Source organism: Rhincodon typus, chromosome 9 (assembly GCF_021869965.1).
Source record: "Rhincodon typus isolate 14 chromosome 9, sRhiTyp1.1, whole genome shotgun sequence".
Classification (NCBI taxonomy): domain Eukaryota; kingdom Metazoa; phylum Chordata; class Chondrichthyes; order Orectolobiformes; family Rhincodontidae; genus Rhincodon; species Rhincodon typus.
In genome coordinates, this window is record NC_063340.1 from 4679331 (window position 1) to 4705996 (window position 26666).

Genomic DNA, 26666 nt, shown 5'->3' on the forward strand with positions numbered 1-26666 from the left:
AATATTTGATTCATCCTGATATTAAGAAATGGCTGAAGGCACTGGACACTGCAAAGGATATTGGCATGAGCATTTTAATCCCATTCTTCAGCATTTGGACCCCTAGCCTTGTATGCTGTAGCACGTCAAAATTTCATCCAAATATTTCTTCAATGTCTTGTGGGTTCCTGCCTTTACAATCCTCAAATCCCCTCTAAACCTCCTGCTCCTTACCTTAAAACTGTTATTAATAACAGTACTAAAGTTTCTCCCAATCTACATGCCTCAGAACTTTGTACATCTCAATGAAGTTGCCTGCAGCCTTCTCTGCTCTAAGGAACACAATCTCAGCCTATCTAGTCTCTCCTTATAGCTGAACTGCTCCAGCCCAGGCAAAATCCTGGCAAATCTCCTCCGCATTGTCTCTGCTTTAATGATATCCTTCCTACAGTGTGGCGACCAGAACCGTACACAGGTATTGGCAATGGCATTGAAGATTTTGTGCCCTAGGATTAGCTGTGCCCTTAACTAAGCCATTCCAGTACAGCTACAATATCGTCACTTACGTGACAATGTGGAAAATAGCCCTGGTCCACAGAAGTCAGGACGAACCCAACCCAGCCAATTACCATCCCTTTGGTCTAGTCATAAACAATGACAAAGTGATCGAAGGCATCATTGACGATGCTATGAAGCTGCATTTGTTCAGCAATAGCCTGCTGACTGATTCTCAGCCTCTGATCCACTCTTGTAACCACAATTTATGATTATTTAATTTGATAAGCTATGAACAGTACACTTTCACAAACGTGAAAAACTATAATCTCAAGAGTGTGGATAAACAAAATGTGATATCAGTACTGGCCAAATGTGGATTGATGATGGGTAACAGAATTATTTTAATTGAAGTGACACAACTTCCAAAATATTGGCAGAGTAATTAGTACAGTACATCAGTAAATAAATCATTTCCTTGAAAACATCTTTAATTTCGTTCTTGTTGTGACACCTTTGCACAATATGCACATTTAGACTGATCTTTTTGGTTACTGTAGACTGACCCTCACTATAGTTGCTTTTGAAAGGTAATTTATTTTGCTGCAGACAAGAATGTAATACATTTATTAACCCCAGAGGGCCAGGGAGAAATGAATTTTCACAAAACTCATCAATTTTGCTATGCCGAGCAAACTAGTATTTAGTGGACAGGCTACAAATCGAATGATCCAATGCAGTGGGAGGCCAATTGATCTGTCGTGGCTATACTTGCTCTTCACAATGCTACCCAATTTTGTCCCACACCCTGCTTTTTTTCCCATAACCCTGCACATCAGTCCTCTTCGGCCAAACATTAAGCTTTTAAAAAGTCTCTTGTTGCGAGGTTGTGTTGTTCTGGAGCTTAAGAAATTTATGTGTGAAGGAATTTCCCCTCGTTCCATCGCTCACTCTTATAGAATTCTTATTTTTATAACTTCTGACCATGCGGCTGGGGTCAGAATCCTGGCACTCTCCCTCTGCAATGGCACTGTCCAAACAGTGAGGATTTTAACTCCTCTCCTGTCTGCTGAGGTGTAAGCAGGTACCGAGGGCATTTAGTACCATGTCCCATCATTTATACCACTGCTTTTCTGGACGGATGAGACCCAGCAAATTGTACATGTACGGTTTCAGTCACCTCACTTCAATAGAGTCCTACAGCTTTTTAACAGCACGGTAAAACACTCTTCAGTCCATCGTGTCTAATCGTCTTCAAACATCCATCTCTTTGAACTCAATTTTCCAGCATTTGGCCTGCAGCCTTGTATGCTGTGGCATGGAAAGTGTTCATCTAAATATTTCTTCAATGTCTTGAGGGTTCAAAGCATTGAGGATTCCTGTTTGCACAACCTGCTGGGTAAAACAAACTTCCTCAAATCCTCTCTAAACATCTCGTTCCTTACCTACAAACGGTGTTATTAACGAATTTCTCCCAATCTACATGCCTCAGAACTTTGTACGTCTCAATGAAGTCCCCCCTCAGCCTTCTCTGCTCTAAGGAACACAACCTCAGCCTATCCAGTTTGAGGTAGGGTTATGGGGGCAGATAGGATCTTATTGACTGGTGGAACAGGCTCAAGGGGCTGAATGGCCTGCTCCCGCTGATCCTATGGGACCCTGGTGAAATTTTGGCTATCAGCTCAATGGAAAATTCAACACAAGGTATCCCATTCAGTGAAACCTAAAACCTAAGTCCCTAAGTGTTCTTTAGTTAATTTAGTGTAAAGTGAAAGGTAAAACTCATGTTTGTTGTAAAGAGTATTGTTGGCCTTGTTGGGGTGGAGGGGGAAAGGGGGCATGAAGAGGGATTATGTGACAGTACTATGGCTTCAAGACGTGTAGTTTGTCCCTTTTTTAATGAAGATAGGTTGAGACAGAGGCTCTAAGTAGTATGCTCAAAGCCAATAAACAGCTTATGAGACCTTAGTTTTTATTTAAAGTTGTAACAATAGAAGCAGCCTGAATGGGTGGGATCAAGCTCCCACAGAACCAGGATTTTTTAGTTTTAGCTCTCTGCAGTTGCTGGGATCTTGAGGCTGGATGTGGAAGCTTTTATTCCTCTCTCTGTTACAGCTAAAAACTGGTGTTCTCTTCCTGCTGCTAGAATTGCATGTGAGTTAATCTATTTTACTGAATTTGCCTTTGCCAAGGGTGTGTTTCTGGGATGTTACTATATTGGAACAGTTTATTAGCAGTAGTTAATACATATATTATTTGGTTAAGCATTTTGATCGCGTTACAGTTAAGCCAATTCTTTTTAATTTTTATTTGTCTGTAATGTAAAAATAAAGTGTGTTTTGCTTAAAGTCAAGTAGTTTGACAAATCACATTGCATCTGAATCATAGCACCTTACTCTTACCTTTCAAATAAGAAAAGGCTAGGGTCTAGGCTATCTCCTTAATATATTCTGAGGGGGTTTGGTCTGGTTCTTAACAATTACTACAGTCGTGTCTGGCTTCCCCACCCCTTCCCCATTCCATCTGACAGGTCTCTCCCAGACTCAGCACTGCCCCTCTGAGTTTAAAACTGGTGACCTCCGCACTGCCTGATCTCAGCGGGGGTGTGGATACTATAAAATCAAGCCGTTCAGAGATGTTATTACATACCTCTGGAGCAGGAGGGATTTGAACCTGGGTCTCCTGGCTCAGAGGTAGGGATAATACCACCGCGCCAGAAGAGATAGTCAGCAGGTCTGTAAGCTGCCTCGGATGCCTGTTTTAGGAAGATAGCCGGGCTCCAAAATACAAACCAGGCCAATGTTTATTGAACAAAGCCTGATGCTGCTGTGTCTATGGTTTGTCTTACTTCTGGAACCATTCTTTCTTCACCATCCCCATATTCCTTGATTTCGCTAGTCTCTCACGACTTTTGTCTTGAGCACACACAGTGACTGAGCTTCCACAGCTCCTTGCACTGGAGAATTCCAAAGATTTAGCACCCTCTGACTAAAAGAAATTCCTCCTCACCTCTGTCTGAAATGGACTGCGTCATATTCTGAGCTGTCTCCTCCGGCTGTAGACTCACCAACCAGAGGAACCATTCTACCTATGTCCGCCCTGTCCCGGCCTGTAAAAATTTATATGTTTCAATAAGATCACCTCTCAGTTTTGGAAACTAGTCTAGCGTGTGCAAGAACAGTAGACATAGGAGCAGGAAGAGGCCATTTAGCCCCTCGAACCTGTTCTGCCATTTCGTACGATCCTAGCTGATCTCATCTCATCTCAGCTCTCACCTCCACTTTCCTGCCTGCTCCCCGTAACCCTTCAACTCATTTCTCATTGAAAATCTGTCTATCTCCTCCTTAAATTTATTCAATGTCCCAGCATCCACCGCACTCTCGAGTAGTGAGAGATTCACGACTCTGTGAGAGCAGCAGTTTCACCTCATCTCTCTCTTATATCTGCTATCTCTTATCTTAAAATTGTAACCTCTTGGTCTAGATTGCTCAAGATGAGGAAGCATTCATTCTATATCGACCTGGTCAATCCCCTTTAGCATCAGTCCAAAGATGTGCAGGTTAGGTGAACTGGCGATGCTAAATTGCCCATAGTGTTCAGAGATATAGATTAAGTGTGTTTGCCATAGGAAACGCAGGGTTATAGGGAAAGGGTAGGGGGATGGGTCTGGGTGGGATGTTCTTTGAAGGGTCAGTGTGGACTTGTTAGGCCGAATGGCCTGTTTCCACATTGTAGGGATTCTATGATTCTATGATCTTTTATACCTCAATTAGATTTCCTCTCATTCTTCTAAACTTCACAGACTACCAGAGATAGTAGGAACTGCTGATGCTGGAGAATCTGAGATAACAAGGTGTAGAGCTGGATGAGCACAGCAGGACAAGCAGCATCAGAGGAGCAGGAAAGCCGACGTTTCGGGTCGAGACCCTTCTTCAGAAATGGGGGAGGGGAAGGGGATTCTGAAATAAATAGGGAGAGAGGGGGAGGCAGCCAGAAGATGGATAAAGGAGAAGATAGGTGGAGAGGAGACAGACAGATCAAGGAGGTGGGGTTGGAGCCAGTAAAGGTGAGTGTAGGTGGGGAGTTAGGGAGGGGATAGGTCAGTCCAGGGAGGACGGACAGGTCAAGGGGGCGGGATGAGGTTAGTAGGTAGGAGATGGGGGTGGGGCTTGAGGTGGGAGGAGGGGCAGGTTAGGGAGGCGGGGACGAGCTGGGCTGGTTTTGGGATGCGGTCGGGGGAGGGGAGATTTTGAAGACCTTCCACATCCTGCAAACTACACTGTACTGAGGTAGAGCACTGGTCTAACAGACCAGTTGAACATCGCCAGTTCACCTAACCTGCACATCTTTGGACTGATGCTAAAGGGGATTGACCAGGTCGATATAGAATGAATGCTTCCTCATCTTGAGCAATCTAGACCAAGAGGTTACAATACTTGTTGTGGTCAAGGGGTTAGTACATAGAAACATAGAAAATAGGTGCAGGTTTAGGCCATTCGGCCCTTCAAGCCTGCACCACCGTTCAGTATGATCATGGCTGATTGTGCAATCTCAGTATTCCACTCCCACTTTGTCCCCATGCTCCTTGATCCCTTTAGTCCCAAGGGCCACATCCAGCTCCCTCTTGAATAGATCTAACAAACTGGTCTCAACAGTTTCCTATGGGAGAGAATTGCACAGGTTCACAACTCTCTGAGTGAAGAAATTCTTCCTCATCTCAGCCCTGAATGGCTTACCCCTTATTCATAAGACTGTGACCCCTAGTTCTGGACTTCCCCCAACATTCTTCCCGCATCTAACCTGTCCAGTCTGATCATTATAAATCCAGGATTCTTCTAAATTCCAGTGAGTACAAGCCCAGTCGATCCAGTCTCCTCTTCATATGTCAGTCCTGCCATCCCAGGATTCAGGCTGGTGAACTTTTGCTGAACTCCCTCAGCAGGAAGAATGTCCTTCCTCAGAGCAGGAGACCAAACTGCACACACTAGTGAAGGTCTGGCCTCACCAAGGCCCTGTATAACTGCAGCAAGGCATCACTACTCCTACACTCAAATCTTCTTGCTAAAGGCATTAGCTTTCCTCACTGCCTGCTGCACCTGCAATCCAGCCTTCAGTGACACAAAGGAAAAGTGGGTGTTTTTACTTTGTCCCGAGTTTTACTGCTTTAATTTACAAATCCATTTGTTGCAGACATACATTAAAGACAAAAAGTGTTGGGAAAACTCTGAGGGTTAGGCTGTGGAGAGAAACAGAGGGACCGTTTTAGATTGATAGGACCTTTCATCGTAACAACTGGATGATCACACGCCCTGACATGTTTATCTGCATCCATCCACAGATGCTGCCCGAGCTGCTGTATATTCCCAGCATTTTGCGCTTTTACTTTGGTCTACCAGCATCCGCAGTATTTTCTGTTTGCGCTGCTCTTAACAAATGTCAAGCTTGTTACAATTTGTGGGTGGCTCAATCATTCCTTGAGACTGGTCTGAAACTCTGCATAGCATCTTGAGCTAACAGTGAGGATACAAAAGACTGACAAAAGGAGGTGAATTTGCAAAAGGAAAAACATTTCGAAGAGAATGTGCAATTTGAAGATTCATTTCTTGACGAAAAGTCCATTAAATAATACCTTCAGAATGGCACACTTATACAATTATTGCATTATGAAGCAGACTAAGTTTTTCTTAAAAATCTTAACTGCTGCCATGACAACAATGACAAATACTTTCTCTTGATTCCACAGATTGTAATCTCGATAATCATTGCACAAACCTCCAAACATTGTGTTTCTTTCACTTTATTAGCGGGGAGGATGATTATCAGTTTTGTGCAGATGCTGCAGATTGTACAGCGTGTCACAGCCATTTTTCAAATGCCATTTATTTGAGGAAACTGCTGTGGCGTGTAGCACAAGTGATAGTTCCAGACATTATTAGCATTTCTGTACAAAAGCAAGGGCCTGGGTTTGTTATTTTCCAGCGAATATCTGCATTTCTTTTCCTTCCCTCATCTTTCAGTTGCATTCAATAGCGGTGTATTACAATAGTGACTACACTTCACAAAATACAGTTCTGGCTGCGAAAATGTAATTGGCATCCAGAAGTCTGGAAAGGTGCTATATCAATGCAAGTCTTTTTTTATATGAACCTACAGTTACAGCCATGTGCTTGTTGTTCATTCCTTATTTTCATTCACTATTCTTCATCACTTTCAATGTTATACAAATCATCTTGCTCCCACTCCGACCCTCATGTTTTAATAAAGGTCCGTAGCTCAGGTTCGGTTGGAATTGTTGGTTGGTTTGCCGAGCTGATTGGCTTTCAGGCAAAAATGTTTCATCTCCCTTCTAGGTGACATCGTCAGTGCTGTGTAGTGCTGTTGTTCTGTCCCGCTCTGAATTTATATGGTCCAGTATGTCATGGTGGGCAGTCTTGTACCATACTGGTATGTAGATGGGGACTACTTCAACATGTTTGTTAATTGCATCGGTGGTTGGAAACCAGGCCTCCAGGAATTCCCGTGCCCGTCTCTGTCTCGCCTGTCCTAGTACTGTAACTTTGTCCCAGTCAAATTGATGTCCTTCTATGTCGGAGTTTATTGAAACAAGGGAGAGTTGGTCTTGCTGTTTTGCTGTGAGTTGGTGTTCATGCATCCTGGTGGTGGGTTTCCTGCCCATCTGTCCAAATGTAATGTTTCTCACAGTTGCTGCATGGTATTTTAAAGACCACATTTGTTCTGCTCAAAGTGGGATGTTTCATCTTTGAGAGTAACTGGTGAAGCGTGGCTATTGGTTTGTGTGCTATCCTTATTCCAAGAGGCTGTAGCAGTCTTGTAGTCAGTTCAGGGAGGACGGACAGGTCAAGGGGGTGGGGTGATGTTAGTAGGTAGGAGATGGGGGTGGGGCTTGAGGTGGGAGGAGGGGCAGGTTAGGGAGGCGGGGACCAGCTAGGCTGGTTTTGGGATGTGGTCGGGGGAGGGGAGATTTTGAAGACCTTCCACATCAAACAGATGTTCACCTGCACATCTGCCAATGTGGTATACTGTATCCGCTGTTCCCGATGTGGCCTCCTCTACATCAGGGAAACCAAGCGGAGGCTTGGGGACTGTTTTGCGGAACACCTACGCTCGGTTTGCAATAAACAACTGCACCTCCCAGTCGCGAACCATTTCAACTCCCCCTCCCATTCCTCAGACGACATGTGCATCCTGGGCCTCCTGCAGTGCCACAACGATGCCACCCGAAGGTTGCAGGAACAGCAACTCATATTCCGCTTGGGAACCCTGCAGCCCAATGGTATCAATGTGGACTTCACAAGTTTCAAAATCTCCCCTCCCTCTAACCTGTCCTTCCTCCCACCTATCCCCTCCTCCCACCTCAAGCCCCACCCTCATCTCCTACCTACTAGCCTCATCCCGCCCCCTTGACCCGTCCGTTGTCCCTAGACTGACCTATCCCCTCCCTAACTCCCCACCTACACTCACCTTTACTGGCTCCAACCCCACCTCCTTGACCTGTCTGTCTCCTCTCCATCTATCGTCTCCTCTATCCATCTTCTATCCGCCTCCCCCTCTCTCCCTACTTATTTCAGAACCCCCTTCCCCTCCCCCATTCCTGAAGAAGGGTCTAGGGCCGAAACGTCAGCTTTCCTGCTTCTCTGATGCTGCTTGGCCTGCTGTGTTCATCCAGCTCTACACCTTGTTATCTCAGATTCTCCAGCATTGGCAGTTCCTACTATCTTTGTAGTCAGTTCTGATGTGTTTCTAACATAGGGCAGGGTGGCCAGTGTGTTGGGGTGTACAGTGTCTTCTTGGTGGTGTTTATTGCCTGGCATCAGTGAATGATGCTGTTAGGATAACTACTGTTTGCCCACCATGATAGACTGGACCATATAAGGTCAGAGCGGGACAGAACAACAGCGCTTCAGCAGAAGCTACACAGCACTAACGATGTCACCTAGAAGGGAAATGAAGCTATCGGATATCCTTTTTAAAAATCTACGCATTCCTGCGCTGACAGTTAGGGTAACACTTACTGACCATCCCTAGTTTCTGTGGAGAAGGTGGCGTGGAGCCATTTCTTCAAAGCATTGCATTCCCATGAGGTCGGTAAATGGTGTTATTGAAGATCACAGAATCCCAGAATTGTTACAGCAGTAAAAGAGGCCATTCAGCCCATCACGCCTGTACTGGCTCATTAAGTGAGCATCATTTTCTAGGGCCAATCTCCAGCTTTCGCCCCAATACCCTTGCATGCCATTTCTATCCAAATCCTCATCCAATGCTATCTTAATTACCTCAACTGAACCTGCCTCCACGACACTTTCATTTCAGTGCAGGGAGATTTGACAGACAACACAGGGTCAGGAAGAGTGGTAAGTGTTAACTCTGGGGAACAATCCTGGAGAGTCATAGAGTCATACAACATGGAAACAGACCCTTCGGCCCAACCAGTCCGTGCCGAACATAATCCCGAACCAAACTAGCCCACCTGCCTTCTCCTGCCCATATCCCTCCAAACATTTCCTATCCATGTACTTATCCAAATGTCTTTTAAACATTGTTGAGAGGGATGCTGTTGAACATAATGTTTCTGAAAGGGAGAATGCATTAGGCCCCATTGACTCGAATGATGTTATTGTGGCTCAGATGGGAATAAGACAGTACATTTTAGGATTGTATGCAGAGCAGAGTTCTCTCCCAACACATTTCCTCATTGTCCTTGAAACTCTGTCAATTGATCCAATGTAACTTGTACTGACTTTCTTATTTGCACAATGAACTATATCTTGCTCAGACAGGAATCTCTTCTTGTTAAGACTCAGCAGCAGTTTATTCCCAAAGTACTGTAAACCAATTCAATCCTCAGACCCAGTCATAAGGTAGCTGCATCCTTCTATCCATCAGTACCAGTCATTGGTGACTTCACCCATCATCCCTCTGGTCATTTAATCACTCCGCATGCCCCCCACCTCCCCCCCATACTACCACAGCCCATTCCTTTGATTCTTTCTTTCCCTCCTCCCTCTGCACTTCCTTAAACCCTGACCCATCACCAACGTTCGCCATTTCTAAAGCGATGTAATCGACCTGAAATATTATCGCTGTCACTTTCTCTGAAGACATTGCCCGACCTGCTGAGTACTTCCAATATTTTCCGTTTCAATTTCAGATTTCCAACATCTGCAATGTGTTACTTTTGCCTCCTACCCATCAGATGTAGGAGCAGAAGTAGGCCATTCAGTCCATCGAGTCTGCTGTGCCATTCCATGAGACCATTGCTGATCTGATAATCCACAACTTCACTTTCCTGCCTTTTCCCCATAAAGCTCAATTCCCTTTCTGGTTAAAAATCTCTCTATCCCAGCCTTGGATATAGGTTGCTATGCGACTAACACTTAGGGAGATGGAGGAGGAAGCGGAACATAAATAATTTTCTGATTTGATCTGTAAAATATTGTTCATTCATTGTTCTGTGACTGAGAGTGTGGAAGGTATAATAAGGTCCTTACTGGCTTATTGCCATGGTTGCTCCAATGCCATTCTCTGTTGCTGATTTATGCAGATAGAGATGGAGACATATCCTGAAAGGTAAAACGTGTCATCTTTCTTTTGCCCTGCGCCAAGGTTCATGATGGTGACTGAAATAAGGAATTTGCGATTCTAATCTGGAGAGATAGAAAGCCCTCATGTAATCTCTGTGATCCTCTCTCCACTAGCGTTTCATACAACCTAATTACTAACAAGAATCAAGCATCAAACAGTTGTTTGTGGCATTGCATGTAGAAACATTGGGAACAGGAGGCCATTCAGCCCTTTGAGCCTACTCCACCATTCAATATGATCATGGCTGATCATCCACCTCAGTCCCCTGTTCCTGCTTTCTCTCCATACCCTTTGATCCTTCTAGCTCTAAGACCTTTCTCCAACTATTTCTTGAAGACATTCAATGTTTTGGGCTGAACCACTTTCTGTGGCAGAGATCAAATAACATGTTCAGATAACGTACCTATTGGAAAATGGTGAAGCATCTTCTCCTTGTAGATCTTATGGTCACTTTCCAAGAAAACACAGAAGATAATCCGATCAACCTGGGAATAAACACACCAGTTATAATTTTTGTCATGAGAGCACTTCAATACAATTTTTATAAAGGAAGTTGGATACATAGAGAGGCAAACAGGAGGCTAGAAAAACACAGCAGGCCAGGCAGCATCTGGAGGAGGTATTATTTCATGTATTACCCTTCTGCCTGGCTTGCTGTGTTTTTCCAACCTCCTGTTTGTCGACTTTGAATTCCAGCATCTGCAGTTTTTTTGTTTCTTAACCAACTGGATACATTCATAAATGAGAGTAAAAAGCAGAGATGTGAGGAGAGTAAAATTAATTGGATAGCACTTTCAAAGAGCCAGCACAGACATAATGGGCCATGTGGCCATCCTGCCTGTGATATGTAGGGAAAAGAATCACGGCTTTTAGGATGAGCATTGAGGAGACTCAGGCTCTGGTCTGGTTTACTGGCAGCAAGACTCAGGTAGAAAGGGGAAGGAAGAGTGCTGATGGCAATAAGGATGGAAAGAGGAGAGGTTTTGTGGCATAGTGTTTCGTGCCCCTGCCTCTGAGCCAGGAGATGTGGGTTCAAGTCCCACTCAAGGACTTCATGGTCAAGCAAGGTGTGTTCATCTCATGGCCAAACAGGTTGATTATCTAGACCTTTCCAACACAGAAGAGCAGGACAATCTCCTCCTCATCATCCACCACCACCCATTAGCTATAGTGTAACAGCCCCCGACATCTTAAAGGGTCTGCAGGTTTTGCCACGGGCTGTTCTTGCGGCCAACCTTCGCCTCATGTCAAGAAGCGATGAGAAGAGAGGCTGGGAACAGGTGAAAATGAATGGCCATGAAGGGCATAAGTAATCCAGAGGAAACTTGATAATGGTCCGAATGGGGAAGTCTCTACCTCCTGGGTGTCTAGGTACACTGAAGGAAAACCTTGATTAACAAATGAAGGAGAAATAAATAGACAGATCTATTGTTTAGTTTAGACGGTGAAATGTGAGAGGAAGCTCATATGGAACATTAATCGATTTGTTCAGTGGAATGGCCTGTTTCTGTGTTGTAAGTACAATGTAAGCACTTTGCTCTGTTCATCTTAGGTTTGATTCACTGAGGATTACAACACATCACCCAGAGACAACAAAAGGTATTCAGGATAATTTATAAATAATTACTGATAAGTTCTGTAATGCACACACTATATGCCAATACTTTGGCACACCAAAACCTTGATCATAATACGTTACTAAGTAACAGGCTGTTTTAAATTTCCTTATACAACAGAGTTGTGAGCCTCCCGTATATTTTATTCAGTCTTAAGCAGACATTGTAGAGCTGCAGAACAACCTCATCTGAAATATTATGAGACAGATCTCCAGGTCAAATAATTGTGTCATCTGATATCATTAATCAGACACAGCTTCATTTTATTTGTAATTCTGCCAGCAAATCATATTCCCTAATTAAACAAAAAAAAACTAATAATCAGATAATGATCCCCAGCTCAGTCAAACAGTATGGAGTCTGCAGGGATTAGAACAGATGCAGGAATTAGTTGAAGTGAGTCCTGAAGGAATCCGTCCTTTCGAATATTTATTTCTGTTCTGACTCGCAACTTGGGTGTGTGAGCTGTGACAAATGATAAACTCAAGAACGAAATGAGCTTCAGAGAGAGAGTGGAATGAGGTTGTTCAGTGTTTCTCAGCGAGCGCAGACTCAGCGGCATAGCCACCATTTGTCTTCCTTGCCACTGTCTTGAAGGGAGATACAAAGTGATGCATGTTCAGAATATTGAAAGGGTCTCATTTTCCATACTTTACAGTGAAGGGGAGCTGACACAACAGAGATAATCCTGTATTCAGCAATCCAGAGCCAGGGTGGAGTAAGATGAATGTACATGGCTGAATGATGAACGATAAAATGAAAGGAGAAGCAATGTACATGCAAATTCAATGAAGAAACAAGGAATGTATTAAGCCCACAGCTACGCTATTAATATTTAATATGTAATTTCACATCCAATCTGTTAGTTCTAAAGGAGTCAGTCAATAGCAGCTATGGGAAGGGATCACCAGCACAAGTTCAGTTTGTGTGAACCAAGGTTACGGACAACAGTGATTGCTTAATACTGATGCCCAAACATACTCATTAGCATGAATTCATCAAAGTGGTCTTCTTCAGGAGCCTAGTTCACTGCAGAGTCACATTGTCAGGATTCCCAGCAGTGAAAAAAAACACTTCTGTCAACAGGAAACTTGTCAGAGATGCTGTTGTTTCTCCACTGTTTTACAGGAGGAATGACAGGCTGATTATCTCATTTTAATATATCCACAAGCTACCAATCTCTTCAGTTTTCAATTATTAATTACACGGTAGATTAAAACCAGGGTATAAACATTAGATAAGAGTGAAAAATTGCTCATCTGACTTCATCCCCAATAAGGAGTGCACTATGACACACGGTGCACTTGCTCACACCGTTAAACTGTAACAGAGTGGCAATGGTGAAATGTAGCTTTCTACTATCCCTTACAGCGTGAAGCTTAATTCCATCACATCATTTGGAGCGGATTCAAAAAGCGAAGTGGCTGATTTTATACCTCAGCCACCTTCCTGTACTATTCCCACATCCCCCAATGTTCCAAGTACCTAAAGATCCGTCAACCTCAGTCTCAATTATCAACAGCTGTAAGGAACAGAGTTGGAAAGGTCCAAAACCCTGAAGCAATTGCTGCTTATCTCAGTCTTAAATAGGTGACTCCCATATCTGAGACTGAGACAGATTCTCCAGCCAGGAAGAAACATCAGAGGGAAAGGTCAACTCTGTTTCTCTCTCTCTCTCCATAGATGCTGCCAGATCTGCCAAGTTTCTCCAGCATTCTCCATGGGTTTATTTAAGGAACATCCACCCAGCAGTTACCCTGACAAACCACTGGAGAGTTTTACATCTCTCGATGAGATCACCACTCAGTCTTTTTGATCCTAGAAAACACAGGTCTAGTTGACAATACACAGCTCATCAGCTCACTGCTCTGTCCAAGGAAGTAGCAAACCCTAAATGATACTAGTCTACGGTTGCCCTGATGGGACATAATGCTTGAGGTTTGATTGTCAGACCTCCACAGTTACCTCATCACCAGTCCCTGAAATATGTAGCCACAGCAGTAGCAACCCTTAAGACGTTGCCAAGCACATTTCTTGAAGGTATAAGGTAATGGTTTCCATTCTATGGAACCCAGTTAGGGTTGCAGAAAGGACAAGTAGGGTTGTGACACCCACAGCCCAAACCCCCAGCCCCCACAACCTTCCTCTGAGAGTGCATCCCACATTGGCACTGAAGCCCAAGCCCTGCCCTTGTCCTACTCACCTCTCAGTCTCTCTTGCTATGGACTGGGCTCCTGCTCAAATTGGAGCCTGGCCCCAACCATGAACCTTTTGGGTGGCATGGTGGCTCAGTGGTTAGCACTGCTGCCTCACAGCACCAGGGACCGGGTTTGATTCCAGCCTCAGGCGACTGTGTGTGGAGTTTGCACATTCTCCCTGTTTCTGCATGGGTTTCCTCCAGGTGATCCGGTTTCCTCCCACAGTCCAAAGGTTTGCAGGTTAGGGTGGATTGGCCATGATAAGTTGCCCCATAGAATCCAGGGATGTGCAGGCTTAGGTGGGTTAGCCATGGGAAATGTGAAGTTACAGGGATATGGTGGGGGGAGGCTTGGGCTGGGTCTGGGTGGAATGCTCTTTGGAGAGTCAGTGCCGACTCAATGGGCCATATGGCTTCTTTTCCTACTGTAGGGATTCTATGATGAACCCAGAGGTGATGCTTCTGCAGCTGAGCTGAGCTCAGTCACATGACTCATGCGCTGCAGAACAATCTGGGCTCTGACATTTGACCTCACAACTTGTGCTTAGTCCCTACTTCCGAGCCAAAGCCAATAAGATGGAGTGAATCAAATGAAGTAATAGTCTAATCAGTATATAAAACAGTAACTTTTTACAATGTCCTTTAAAAACACAAATGTTCATATTTATATGCTGTACTATACATTGAATTTTATTATGCACTTTCTTTTTTTTTGTGTTCATGTCTGGGGTCACATTACTTTCCAAGTATTAAAATGGGTCTGTTTGGAAAATAGCTCAGGAATTGCTTGTTAAAGGTGCACAAATGGAAGAAAAATATTTTCCAACCAGTATTCTTCAGGTTTATGTGCTGTTCCTGTATGGTGGGTGAGCTAAAAGCAGGAAGGAAATTTACCTCCCTGTGTTCTCGGATAACTGCACCAGTCACATCAGACTGGTCAGAACATAGAACATAGGACTGTACAGCACAGTACAGGCCCTTCGGCCCACGATGTTGTGCCGAACTTTTACCCTAATCCTAAGGTCTATCTAACCTCCACCCCTACCTTTACTATCATCCATATGCCTATCTAATAGCCGCTTAAATGTCCCTAATGGGGCCGACTCCACTACCCTCTCCGGCAATGCATTCCACGCCCCGACCACTCTCCGTGTAAAGAACCTACCTCTGATGTCTCCCCTATATCTACCCCCACTCAATTTAAAACTATGCCCCCTCGTAATAGCTACCTCCACCCTAGGAAAATGTCTCTGGCTGTCCACTCTATCTATACCTCTGATACCTCTATCAAGTCACCTCTCATCCTTTATCGTTCTAAAGAGAAAAGCCCTAGCTCTCTCAACCTTTCCTCGTAAGACCTTCCCTCCATTCCAGGCAACATCCTGGTAAATCTCCTCTGCACCAAAGGTGGACATGGTGCTCCAGATGGGCCGATATCTAACATTATTCAGGTTAAGTACCTCAAAAACAGCATCTCCATCACAAGTAGGCATATCCAAACTGCCAGTGACTGATGGCTTAAGGAACAAATGTGCTCACATTTTCTGAAGAAGGGTCCAGACCCGAAATATCAGCTTTACTGCTCCTCTGGTGCTGCCTGGCCTGCTCTCTTCATCCAGCTCTACACCTTGTTGTCTCAGACTCCAGCATTGGCAATTCCTACTATCTCTCACAGTTAGAACCTTGTCCAGGAAACATTCCAAAAATGACTTCTTTTCTCCCCCACAGCTGTGCACAGGCGGTTCGTTTTCATCATAAATATAATTTCTACTATTTCCCTTTTGACATGATACAGTTTCTGTAGATTAGGTTGAGTGTAACTGCAGCATTCTAAATTCCAACTAATTTCATTCACACCACATCTGGAGTACTGTGCACAGGATTGGTCACATTTTTAAGGAAGGATTCCAAAGGGTTGGAATTAGCTTACGAGACTGACACCCGGAATAGGGGAAAGTTGTCTTTTGAGGAAAGGCTGAACAGAATAGGGTTATATCCACTGGAGAGTAGAAGGTTAAGAAGTGACTTTACTGAAATATACAAGATACTGAGGGGTCATCAGAGGGTGGATATTGAGAAGTTGTTTCCTCCAGTGGGGGCAGCACGGTGGCTCAGTGGTTAGCATTGGTGACTCTCAGCACCGGGGACCCAGGTTCAACTCCAGCCCTGGGCAACTGTCTGTGTGCAGTTTGCACATTCTCCCTGTGTCCATGTGTGTTTGCTCCCATTGTCCAAAGATGTGCAGGCTGGGTGGATTAGCCATGAGGAATGCAGGGATAGGGTGTGTGGTTGCGTCCAGTTGGGATGCTCTTTGGAGGTTCAGTGTGGACTTGATGGGCTGAATGGCCTGCTTCCACACTGTAGGGGTTCTATGATTTGATTTGGTGGATGAATCTGGAACCAGGGATCACCCATTTAAAACAGAGATGACAAAAAATAAAAGATTGAGAGTATTTGGAATTCCCTTCCTCAAAAGGCAGTGGAAGCAGGCTGGGAACATTTTAAAGAGAGAAATGGATGGATTCTTGACAATCAAGGTGGTGAAAAGTTATTGGGGGCAGATGGGAATGTGGAGAAATCAGGCCAGCCATGATCTCACCGAATGGAGGAGCAAGGTCAATGGGCCGAATAGCCTCCTCTGCTCCAAGTTTATAGTTATGACCATTTTTAAGGTGATTTGTTTAGCAAGTAACGAATTGTGTGGAAAGTCCATCTACAGTGCTTGGCCATCGCAAGTGTCAGATAAACAGATTTGACTGTCATAACCTCACACCAATTTCCAAGGCATTCCTTTTATATGAATGCAGTCGTACTTACAGTAAAGAAATTCTGTAATGATTAGACTATGTTAGCTCCCAACGTAATGCCATTAACCTAATGAGACCCTGAAGACCTTCTACTTGTTTTGCATGGTTTAAATACTTAAATAATCAGATGATTGCACCCAAGTGCTGGAGTCAGAACAAGGTTATGTATCATTAGCATACGGCAGTCCATCGAATGATCATTCTGATATTACCAATAATTTTGAGGCTTGCTAATCACATTTCTGCTTTAAGAAACACTTGATGCAAAAAACAGAGTGGATGTGGAGTGGGGTTAATGGGTTAAGACAAAAATGAATTATGATCTGATAGAACTCACAAGAGCATATTTAACAATATTAACCAAAATTAATCCAAGCTTGGAGTTGGAGTTGTAAATCATTATGTTACCCCCAGACCAATTGAGAACAATCACTGACTCCATAAGATGTTATCGGCCTCTTGAGAAATACCAGTGTTCTGTAACAAACATCCAATGGTGTGCCTTGCATTATCATGCCCACAAATTAACGACTGGAACAACCTACTTTATTTCTTTCCAGTGTGTGTAGGGGAGAAAGTGGTAGAAGTGAAAACTGTTGTGTGTGTGTTTCTTTTCATAATAGTTTTCATAATTCATTATAGTTTGGATCATAGTTCACATTTAACAGGGCAGAATTGGTCCTCACTGGTGGAGCAGAACAGGCACATAGAAACACAGAAGATAGGAGCAGGAGTAGGCCAATCGGCCCCTTGAAACTGCTCTGCAATTCTATTTGGTCATGGCTGATCGTCGATGATGTTGTCATCGAACTCAATACCGTCATTCCACCCTCCCCCCATATCCCTTGATCCCTTTCGCCACAAGAGCTATATCTACATCCTTCTTGAAAACATATAATGTTTTGACTTCATGCACGTTCTGTGGTAGTGAAGTCCACAGGCTCACCACTCGCTGGCTGAACAACCTTTCAAACCTACGACCTTTGCCATGTGGGAGGACAACAGCAGCAAATACATGCAGGTTCCCCTCCGTGCCACTCACTATCCTGATTTGGAAACATATCACCATTCCTTCAGTGTTGCTGGGTCAAAATCCTGGAATTCCCTTGTCGATTGTCGGAAAAACCCATCTGGTTCACTAATGTGCCTTAAGGGAAGGAAACTGCCATCCTTACCTGGTCTGATCTACATGTGACTCCAGACCCGTAGCAATGTGGTTGACTCTTAACTGCCCTCTGGGCAATTAGGGATGGGCAATAAAATGCTGTCTAGCCAGCGACGCCCTCAACCCCTGAATGAATAAAAAGAAAACAGCACATGGGCCGCAGCAGTTGAAGAAGGCAGCTCACCGCTAACGATGAGCAATAAATGCTGGCCTCCTAGCTACGGCCACGTTCCCAGGCAGATTACACAAAAAAAACGAGGGATGGGCGATTAATTCTGGTCCAGTGAATTGAAAAGAATATGAAGTTTTGAAGTTCAGGTTTGAAAAGAGAGTCATGTTGGACTCAAAATGTTGGCCATACTTCTCTCTCTGTCTCCACAGATTCTGCCAAACCTGCTGAGCATTTCCAGCATGCTCTCGTTTTACTAACTGTTCTGAGGAAGAGTCACTGGACCCGAAACGTTAACTCTGATTTTTTTCCCTTCACAGATGCTGCCAGACCTGCTGAGCTTTTCCAGCAACTTCTCATTTTATCTCAGATTTCCAACATCTGCAGTACTTTGCATTAAACAGTTTCTACTCTGTGTAGGGCAGGGAAAGGTTGGGGTGGGGTGGATTGTAGGATGGGGGGGGGGTGGTTTGGTGGTGTTGCGCACAGAAACACAGAGCAAAGTTGTTCACAAATTGGCATCAGTTGGGAATTTTGATGGAGCCAAGTGGGAGCAACAGGTATGGGAAATCGAAAATCTGTCATGCTGATTAAGGAACAGTTTTGCAGAGGAGTAACGCAAGCTCCAGATAGTAGCCAGCTTCATCTGAACCAAACCTGTGCTGCCTTTATCTTGTGTCCCACCAAGCCCTGTTCGGAATTGGAATGGGAAGGACAGAGTTTGTGGAGGGTCACACAGCTGGAGGAGGTTACAGAGATAGAGCCGGCTCGATGATTCAGATGATGGGAGGATATCTCCAGATAGTTGTGTGTGAGTTTGCTGTAACTGGTAGATGAATTGTATTAAAATGACCACCAGATTTGGTCAATTAGAAGATTATATTTTATCCATCTCAAATTATTTCAAAGTAAAATAGAGTTCATTAAGCAATAATGCAAAAACACTACTAATTATAGATCAGCCGGGGAAAAAAGAAACAATTTTCATCCAGTATTTCATATGCTTGAGGGGAAAACAAATTTAGCATTGCTTTTCATTTGTTTTAATTACAGTGATCTATTAAATAGTATCTGTGACAAATGTTTCTCATTTTTTCCATCAGTACTAATTAAAACCACAGGAACACACTGCATTAACGAAGTGATGTCTAATTGTATTTATAGTTATTTTCAAATGAAGATGATAAAGCAAAGTGCAAGAAATTATTTCTTTTTCAGTAAGGTACTCTGTATCAAATGTTTCCAGGTTCCTTTATTGACAAGTCCATTTTTTAACATTTAAATGTAGATTAAACTCACCCCAATTCTGGTCCCCAGAATTAAGAGAGTTATTGTAAATAGGCCATTTCAAAGTAAATGGCTAAGTGTGTTCAAAACCTTCAAATGTGGGAGAACAGATGGCTGCACGGTGGCTCAGTGGTTAGCACTGCTGTCTCACAGTTCGAGGGACCCAGGTTCAGTCCCACCCTCGGGCTACAGTTTGTTGGGAGTTTTCACATTCTCCCTGTGTCTGGGTTTCCTCCCACAGTCCAAAAATGTGCAGGTTAGGTGGATTGGCCATGGGGAATGCAGGGTTACGGGAACAGAGTAGGTCTAAGTAGGGTGCTCTTCAGAGGGTCGGTGTGGGCTTGATGGGCTGAATGGCCATTTCTGCACTGTAGGGATTCTATGATGATGACCTACACACACTGGCATTGACTCATCAGAGGCCCCCTACCTTTACTCTGATGAGCGCCTAAATCCCTCTTGGTACAGGAGGAGCACAGAGGGTTGTTGGAATAAAGGAGAGTTGTAGAGACACGTTGTCGGTGGTTGTGGGATATTTCCATGTGGCCATGCGTGAGTCCATTCCAGCTGGTACTTTCTGGAGAACATTTAGACCCACTCCAGTAAAATCCAGAATTTGCAAGTCCGTTGCTATTATTAAGATTCTGTTTCGCTGGAATTTCCTTACATGCTGACTTTATCAATTGTTTCAGTCAGGCCTGATCCCTTCCTGCAGTCATAACTGTCAGTCACGGTCATAGTCACAAGGTCTTGGAACTGCTGTGCAAATGGGTAAGTGCACGCTGCCATGAAGGCCACCAAAGGTACGAGTCAATCAGGGGCAAACCACTTTTATCACCTTCGACAACAGGCAGCAACATGAAGGAGCAATGGCAGACTCTAAAAAGGGTCCGTAACTGCGTGTGACTCTCAAGAATCTTAATAGTCTAGGTCAGAAGGTGTGAATTTTGCAACGAGTAACTCACCTCCTGACTCCCCACAGCCAATCTACTACCTACAAGACACAAGTCTGGGGTTTGGATTTGGCATATTCTCCATTGACTGGATGTATTTGTCTCCACTGACACTCAGAGAAACTCAACATCATCCAGCATTGTACCACTGAGAAGCACAAGGACAGCAGATACCACGGGAACACCACCAGCTACAAGTTTCCCTCCAAGCCACTCACTATCCTGACTTGGAAATATACTACTACTTCTTCGCTGTCACTGGGTATAAATTCAGGAACTCCCTCCCTAATGGCACTGTGAGTGTAACTTATACCAAATATACTGCAGCAGTTCAAGAAGGCAGCTCCCCACCATCTTCTCAAGGACAATAAATTCAGGCCCAGGTAATGACACCCTCATCTTGTGAATGAATATAAAACAAAAGCCCTTCAAAGTTTGTGCCTTGCTTTGGGTCTCAGCCCCTTACTTTGCCGCTCTGTGGCTGGGAGATAAATGTAATCCAGGAGAAAGGCAGTGGAAAATCCAACTTACTGCTTTCTGACACAGCCTGGCCTGTCCTTGTACTTACAAAATTTATAACATATGTGTGGATAAGGATTACAGTCTTGAGAAGCTTACAGCTGTCACTGCAAACACTTCAGAGTGTATAATATCCTTGACACATACCCTGAATTCTTTCATAGAGTCATAGAGTTGTACAGCACAAAACAAACTCTTCGGTCCAACTCATTCATGCCGACAAGATATCCTAAATTAATCCAGTCCCATTTGCCAGCATTTGGCTCATATCCCTCTGAACCCTTTCTAATCATATACCCATCCAGATGTCTCTTAAATGTTGTAATTGTACCTGCTTCTACCACTTCCTCTGGCAGCTCTCAAATTTTGAATGGATCTCTCAAATTTTAAATTTAATGTCGATCTCGCTCTTTGTGCACCTTCTCTGCAGCTGTAACGTTGTGTTCCTTGCTCTGTTCTATTACCCTAATGCACTTTGTATGGTATGATCTGCCTGTACTGCACACAAAACAAAACCTTTCACAGCACCTAGGTGCATGTGACAATAATAGATCAAATCAAATCAATCTCATTCCATACACGCTCCACCCTCTGCATGAACAAGTTGCCCCTTGGGTCCCTTTTAAATCTTTCCCCTCTCACCTTAATCCTACGCCTTTTAGTTTTGGGCTCTCCTACCCCAGAGAAAAGACTTTGACTATTCACCCTATCCATGCCCCTTATGATTTTATAAACCTCTATAAGGTCACCTCTCAACTTCCGATGCTGCAGGGAAAATAGCCCCAGCCTGTTCAGCCTCTCTCTTTAGCTCAAACCCTCCAACTCTGGCAATATCCTTGTAAATCTTTTCTGCACCCTCTCAAGTTTAACAACATCTTTCCTATATCAGTGTTATGGGCCAGATCTGACCTCATCAAAATATATTAAGAAGGTAGCCTAGACTCTGACTTTCTTTTACTTTAAAGGTAAGTGTGAGGTGCTGTGTTCGGGATGCAATGTGATTGGTCAAACTATTTGACATTAAGCAATACACAATTTATCCAAACACTACAGTTAAAATACAAACAAAAGAAAGAGGAACTTGGAAGAACAACTCTATTGGAAAACTTAACAGAACACACATTATTTAACTCTAAACAGTAACTGTTCCAATATAGTAACATCCCAGAAACACACCCTTGGCAACACACCTTGTTATTTCAGAAAACATATTTTCTCACAGGCATCTCCTGTAACAGGGAGAGAAGCCCCGGCTTATGGCTGTAACTGAGAGACGGAAAGAATAGCTTCAAGACTGCAACAGCAACTGCTGTTAAATGTTAAAACCAAAAATCCTGGTTCTGTGGATGGGAGCTTGACCACACCCATTCAGGCTGCTTCTATTGTTCCAACTTAAAAAAAAATACATTCAAGGTTTCACAACTTGTTTCTCTTCTCATAGACTGCTCGTCCTTGTCTCCCAATCTCTCTCTAAAAGAAACTAGGACAAAACACCCCTCTTAAAGCTACAGTATTGTCTCAGCAGGGAGACCAGAATTGAACGCAGTATTACAACAGTCTAACTAATGTCCTGTACAGCCACAGCATCACATTGTTTTAGAGTATAAAACTCTTAGCAATCTTTTCTGTTTCATGCCTGCATTGTTGGCAGTTCAGAGATAGTTCATTAGAACCAGTTTCTGCATTGAAGAAGCTGTCTTATTATGAGGGAAAGTGGGGGCCTTTATCTGGGGCCTTTACTCATTGGAATGAGAAACCTTCTTATTGAAACATATCAACCAATTTCTCTCATTTTCTCAAGCAGTTCATGAGTTTTTCTGTCCATTTAATATCACTTAGCAGAAGATGCTTGAAATTGAAAAACATTCTCATTGGCTTCTATTTATGATAGATATTGCAATATTGACTTTAATTTGCCAATCTCTCTCAATATCACACAAAGGTCCTGAAAGTGTAGCCTTCAGGTAAAGGAAACTTATCCCAAGGGCCACATGTATAATTCAGGCTCCCATTTAGAGTGACACCATTTTATCTTTATTTAAAAGCATTGGGAAGGGGGAGCTGAGACCAGGAGTAGGACGAAAGAAGAAAGTGAAACAGTTTTTCATTTTGCTCCAAGCCAGCAATTTGAAACTCGGAAATAATATTGGTGAGGGTTACTGTGGGAACAATGTGGGAGCCAGGAAAATTATATTAAAGCTAAATTATTCCTTTGCATTTCAAATTAACGTGTCAAAATTTGCCATTTTCTGGTGTTGGAATTATATAAGTGCGTTCATGCTTGCTTAGTACCCTCATCTCTACTTAGTTAACAGCAGGTCATTTATTTTCTCATGGGGCAATTTCCTGTAGTTGCACCAAGTCACTAAGTTCCAGATGACTGGAGAACCAAATTAATTGCAAAATGGGAATGCAAAGATAAATAAAATGCAAAGTCCAATGATTCCGCTACAGTAACCGTTCGACAAAATTCTGTGGAAATATTATCCCTATTTCATAGTTTTTAGTACTGTCTTTCAAAGCCAAGCTTTCTCCCTAAAAGCGATGCCTTTGTTATACAATATAAATCAACAGAATAGTGAACTATGCACAGCAATAGCAGTAGAATACAAATTATACTTGTCCAAACTGCTATACTCAGATCTCACCTGGATTTAACTAAGTCTGCCTGCACAGGCACAAGGGAGGGATTTAAACACCTGGGCAGTGCGGGAAAGTGTTGCTTGGCTAGTCTCTTGTGTCCAAGGTCTGAATATGAAGAACATTTAGAGAAACCTGAGCTTTTCAGACTCAAAGGCAAAAGTCTAAGAGAAGACATTACAGAGCTGTTGAAGACAGTTAAACAAAGAAGGACTTATGTTTACATAGCGCCTCTCATAGCACAAGGCTGTACTTTACAGTTAATGATTTCTGCAGTGCAGTTACTTTTGCAATGTTGGATACATGTCAGGCAACTTAACACAGAGCAAGCGCACATGCAAACTGGGATACCATCATATTGGATAACCTGTTCTTAGTGAAGGAGATTGAAGGATAACTGTTGATCCAGGCCTCACTAAAGAGAATGGAAAAGGTAAAGCCTGATAATGTGCCAAGTTGAACAGTGACATAGAACAAGGGAGCTGAAGCAAACATCAATGGCCTGGTCAAATGAATTTCATCCCAGAGAAGTGTGAGGTGATGCATTTTGGGGAGATCAAACAATGTAAAATAGTACACAATTGATGGGAGAGTACTGAGAGGTGTAGAAGATGTGAGGGATCTTGGAGAGAGTGTCCACAGATCCTTGAAGGTAGTGGGACAGGCTGTAAAAATGGTGAATCTTCTATTGCGTGGTTTGATGCCACGCTATGAGTTTAGGTTCAAAAATGACTGATCGTGGAGAGGCTACAGTTAATACTGTTTTCAGGCTCAGATGTCAAAGTAATACTATTTACTGTGTGTTAGCACTAAATACTGCTATACATGGTCATTATAAATATACCAGACTCTTTCTTAAAATTATTATTAAATAAGGACTGGTCTACCTTTTCGTATGTTCATGTCCACATGCTCTTAGGACTCTCTAAAGTTCTAGTCTAGTGTAGTATTATAGTCTTCTAGAGTGTTCTAACTCCACCCACACTGTGCCATTTGTGCTCAGTGATGTGCAGTTCGATGACATCATTGCAAGGTTGCTCCATAGTCCCGATTCCCTTACACAACAGTGGTCAAGTGATCACGGGCCCAAAATTGGATACTCTAAATTGAACCCACAGCCAGAGAAATCACACCTGAGAGAAAATCTGTGAAACAGAATTAAATAGTAGCCAGCAGCTATCGGCTACAGAGAACAGTGAAAACCAAAGGCTACAAAGATTCAAGGGCAACCAGTTACATTCAGCCCGAGGCTTGTGTATTGGAGACATTCTGGCATCTTGACTGCCTGACGATGGACACTTTACGCCTCCTGGCAACAGTGAAGGTATGACCCCATTGGATGATTTGAACCCAGTTCATGACCCCGTATGGCAAAAGTCCACAGAATATTCTGGAAGGTCAGATGTGCGGGGGGATAAAAACATGCACAAGCCATCCCTCAATGAAGAATTAGAAAAGACTCACAGGGAAGATTTACAACAAGACTCGTGGCAAAGACTGTACGGCAACCCAAAAAGACCCAGGTGAAAATCCGTCCTGACCTGCAAGGAGCCATCTTTGTTAGAGAGACCCAGCCCCACATCAGCCAGAAAGGAGATTCCAAATGGAGATCATTGCAGGTAATATCCTTTCTTACAGGAATAGAGGGAGACGAAAGTAAATATTATGGGAATTTGGGAAATGTTCACATGGAGTTTTAATGAGGAATATTTTGTTAATAAAATCAAATTGAACAGCAAACTGAACTCTGCGTCCCATTGTCCGCCACACCAACAAGAACACTTGGGTAAAGTGTTTTTAATACATAAACTAGTCGAAGTGTCAAGCTTGGACAACAGAGCAGTTATGGAAATGCATGCAATACCCTCCTTTATTAGCTAATAGAGGGGCAGGGAGGGTATTCCAGGACTGCATGAACCATTAGTTAATTATTGAGCACAGGGTGTAGTTCTGGTCACCTCATTACAGAAAAGATCCGATTGCAGTTGAGAAGGTGCAGAGGAGATTTACAAGGATGTTGCCAGGATGGAGAAAATGCAGGCATGAGGAAAAATTGGATTGGCTGGGATGATTCTTTCTGGAGCACGGGACATTTATTTGAGGCGTAGAAGATTGAGAGGCACTTGGATAGAGTGGGTGGGAAAGGCTAATTTCCTGAGCAGAGCAGGATTTAAAGTAATTGGTGGAAAGATTAGCTGGAGATTCAGAAAACCTCTTTGGCCCAGAGTGGGATCAGGGCACAGACACAAAGGGCCGAGTGGTCTCTTTCTGTGCCGTACATTTTCTATCAGTTCAAACTCATTTGGAAATTCTTACAAGTAATTCGATCAAAAGGTAGGAACGGCCATCTGAGAAAAGCTGCAGAGATAGAAACGTTGGGCTTTTTTCAGGAATAAACAAGCCCAAAACGGGAGTACTTCAGCATCTTTCTTGTGGATGAGTTGGCATGTGCCGAATCTATTTCCTGATCTGTAATGATTCTGTGATCTCGCACACCCAAAGGCCATTATGTCACACCCACAAATATATCTGTTTCAAGTCAGTTTAATATTCTACTGGCAAAACCGAGCATCATGACTTCATCAGTCAAGAATCCTCCTGTGTGTTTTACATTGATAAAGAGAAGACAGGTGCAGGAGTAGGCCATTCGGCCCATTGAGCCTGCTCGGCCATTCCAAGAGGATCATGGCTGATCATTAAGCTCAATAGCCTAATCCCACCCTCCCCCCATATCCCTTGATTCCTTTCGCCACGAGAGCTATATCTACCTCCTTCTTGAAGACACATGCAAATCAATGATCAGAATGTAATGATGGAGTGTGAGATGTCCATTTCTGTCTGATTACAGGCTGCAAATTCTGTTTGAGCGCAGCCTTGTGATGTAGATACCACTGTGTAAACACAAACTGCTCCCACTTTGATTCAGTGGAGCTCACGCTTACAAACTTTGTTAAAAATTGATTTCACTGAGTTAAAGGACAAGAGTCCCAAGTGTGATTGACATGTATGTTAAGAACAACAAACAATAAAATGCTAATCTGAGTCAAAACAGGGACATAACAACACGAAGGAACTGTCAATAATGCTTAAAGCGTTTGACCCTGCAGTGAATGCAGAATTTAATGTTCTGGAATCATTAAAATTTACAGCACGGAACGTGGCCACTTGACCCATTATATACTCATCAGCTGATAATTAGCCATCCAGGCTCATCCCACTCTCCAGCTCTTGGTCTA

General features: G+C 43.4%; 1 protein-coding gene across 1 annotated transcript in view; it reads right to left on the reverse strand.

The window, feature by feature from the left end:
• LOC109910669 (ADP-ribose glycohydrolase MACROD2-like) overlaps positions 1-26666 on the reverse strand; it is a 167665-nt gene that overhangs the window by 10342 nt on the left and 130657 nt on the right. Inside the window, exon 3 of the mRNA XM_048600894.1 lies at positions 10481-10562. Coding sequence (XP_048456851.1) covers positions 10481-10562 — 82 coding nt within the window. The remainder of the gene's footprint in view (positions 1-10480; positions 10563-26666) is intronic.